At 57.7% G+C, this 2,628-nt stretch overlaps 1 protein-coding gene across 1 annotated transcript in view; it reads left to right on the forward strand.

Moving 5' to 3' along the window:
- Positions 1 to 2,628, forward strand: part of COL27A1 (collagen type XXVII alpha 1 chain) — a 54,356-nt gene that overhangs the window by 13,120 nt on the left and 38,608 nt on the right. Inside the window, exons 7-8 of the mRNA XM_057381931.1 lie at positions 1,206 to 1,464; positions 1,534 to 1,874. Coding sequence (XP_057237914.1) covers positions 1,206 to 1,464; positions 1,534 to 1,874 — 600 coding nt within the window. The remainder of the gene's footprint in view (positions 1 to 1,205; positions 1,465 to 1,533; positions 1,875 to 2,628) is intronic.

Here is a 2,628-nt window from a genome sequence, read left to right on the forward strand (position 1 = left end):
AAAATCCCAAATAAAGCAGGAACACAAAGCCAGCCTGGCTCAGAGCGCTCCTTCATGGCCCCAGCACGTGCACAGACCTTTAGGATCCCAGATTAGGAAAAGCCTGAGTTTAGGAATTAGCTCAGCCCTCCTGCTCACATGTAGGACAGGCAGTCAAAGGGAAGACAAACTGAAGGAGAAGTGGCTCGATGTCATCCATGCCCCAAAGATTGCTCAGAAATGACAATTTATCCCTCAAAAAAAAAAAAAGAAAAAAAATCCCTGAAGGAACTCCAAGCTCCAGCTGAGGGACAGCAGCTCCAGCAGGGAGCTCAGCACCAGGAGCACCAATGGGACTGGGGAGCAGCCACCCCTCTGCCAGCACCAGATCCCGAGAGCTGCACCAAGGAGGGCCCCAAAATCACAAAATCTCCTCCCTGGGAGAGCTCCAGCCCTTCCCACCTCCTCAGTGACAGCAGGGGCTGCCACACACTGTCTGTGGGGACAGGCAGGGCTGGTGCCACCAGCTCCAGGTGCTCCACAATGTCCGTGTCCCCAGGGAGCGAGCTCCAATCACGGGTGGTGTCACCTTAGCTCCAGGTGCCACACGCTGTCCGTGTCCCACAGGACCTGGAGGGAGCACGGAGAGGGTTCCAGTCACAGCTGGTGTCACCAGTTCCCAGTGCCACGTGCTGTCCATGCCCCATGGACTGGGCTCCATGGAAAGGCTGCAGCTGCCCCAGGAGAGCCACCATGGCCACCCCATGTGTGCCCCCGGCTCCCTGGGCAAGCCCAGTCTGGGGTGCTGTCACTGGTGCTGCTGTGAAAGTGGTGGGATTTTGGAATGGGATTTTGGAGTGCAGGGAATTGTGGAATTCAGCTCCTTTCCACACTCGGTGTTTTTGGGTTGAGTGGAGGTTTTTCTCCTGCGTGGGCACTGCCTGGGCTCTGCTGGGGGCTGTGGGGCTGACAGAGCCCGTGAGAGCTGCAGGGACTGTTCAGGGGGCAGCTGGGGACACAGAGAGCCCCTTGCAAGCCACTGCCTCCAGTGAAATTGCTGGAAGCATCCAGGAGGCTCCTCCTGGCCTTGTGCCCTTCGCCCCTTCCCAACCCTCAGAAGTTCCTCCCTGAATGCTCCCTTAGAAGTCTGTGGAGCAGGAAAGAGGCAAAAATAAGTGAARCCTTCAAATTTATTTAAAATTTATTTCTCCTTCCCCTTTTTCCAGGACTCCAGGCTCGCCAGCTCAGATTTGGCCTTGGGGCCATCTTGGCCATGGGAGGATGCTCAGGGGACCCTCAGCCTGCAGCCCGATGGGAGTGCCCTGGCTTCCCTCTCGGCTCAGGAGATGYCATCAGCTGAGCAGCAGSAGGAGGAGGAGGAGGAGGAGGGCAGCCTTTCCATGGAGGATGAAGGCTTTGAGCTGCTGAACTCCACCTACAACAAAATCACCGGGCCCGGCAGGCCGGCGCTCAGGAGAAGCTCCGGTGAGCCCATGATTTTCCTCCTTTTCTCCATCCCAAATCCCAGGAATCTGACAGTGCTTTACCCACCAGGAGCCTCCCTCAAACCCCCCAGAGTGGCCAAGAAGGAGCGTGGCTCTGACCCCCGCCAGGAGAACRTCACCACCCAGAAGCTGTCGGGGCACACGGGCGCACGGCGGCGGCTCCCGCCTGGCAAACCCCGCCTGGAGCCCTTCCCCAAATCATCCCCGTCCGCTGCTCGGGGGGCTGATCCCAAAGGAAGCCTCCCCAGGGGTCCCCTGAGGACAGGGACAGCAGTGGGTGTCCCGGAGCATCCCCTTGGAGCAGGACACCCCGGATCACAGGTGGCACGGGGACACCAGGGGCGAGTGAAGCCAGGACCACCGGGGCTGCCGGGACCCCCGGGGCGGCCGGTGAGTGCAGGGGTGGGGTGGGCAAAGGCTGCTGAGGTGGGGGAACTGGGCAGGGAAAGCTGCTCTGGACAAGGAAACCTTCTCTGGGGGGGTGGAATGTTCTCCAGGATGGGAAAACCTTGTGCAGGATGGGAAACCTTCTCTGGGGTGGGGAGTATTCTCCAGGGTAGGAAACCTTGTCCAGAGTGGGAAATGTTCTCCAGGGTGGGAAACCTTCTCCAGGACAAGAAACCTTGTCTAGGATGGGAAACCTTGTGCAGGGTGGGAAACCTTCTCTAGGTTGGGAAACCTGGGATGGGATACCGCCTCCAGGATGAGAAACCTTGTCCAGGAAGGGAAGCCTTCTCCAGGATGTGAAACCTTCTCTGGGGTTGGAAATGTTTTCCAGGCTGGGAAACCTTCTCTGGACAATAAATCCTTGTCCAAGCTGGGAAACCTTCTCTGGGGTGGGAAACCTTCAGCATGGGATATCTTCTCCAGCATGGGAAACCTTCTCTGGGGTGGGGAACCACCTCCAGGATGAGAAACCTGGTGCAGGGTGGGAAGCCTTGTCCAGGATGGGAAACCTCCAGGGTGGGAAATCTTCAGAATGGGAAACCTTCTCCAGGGTAAGAAACCTTCTCTGGGGTGGAAAACTTTCTCCAGGATGGGAAACCTTGTCCAGAGTGGGAAACCTTCTCCAGGGTAGGAAACCTTCTCTGGAAAAAGAAATCTTCTCCAGGGTGGATAACCTTGTCCAGGCTAGGAAAAATCC

Source organism: Malurus melanocephalus, unplaced genomic scaffold, assembly GCF_030028575.1.
Source record: "Malurus melanocephalus ecotype Western Australia unplaced genomic scaffold, MMel_1.1 scaffold_541, whole genome shotgun sequence".
Classification (NCBI taxonomy): domain Eukaryota; kingdom Metazoa; phylum Chordata; class Aves; order Passeriformes; family Maluridae; genus Malurus; species Malurus melanocephalus.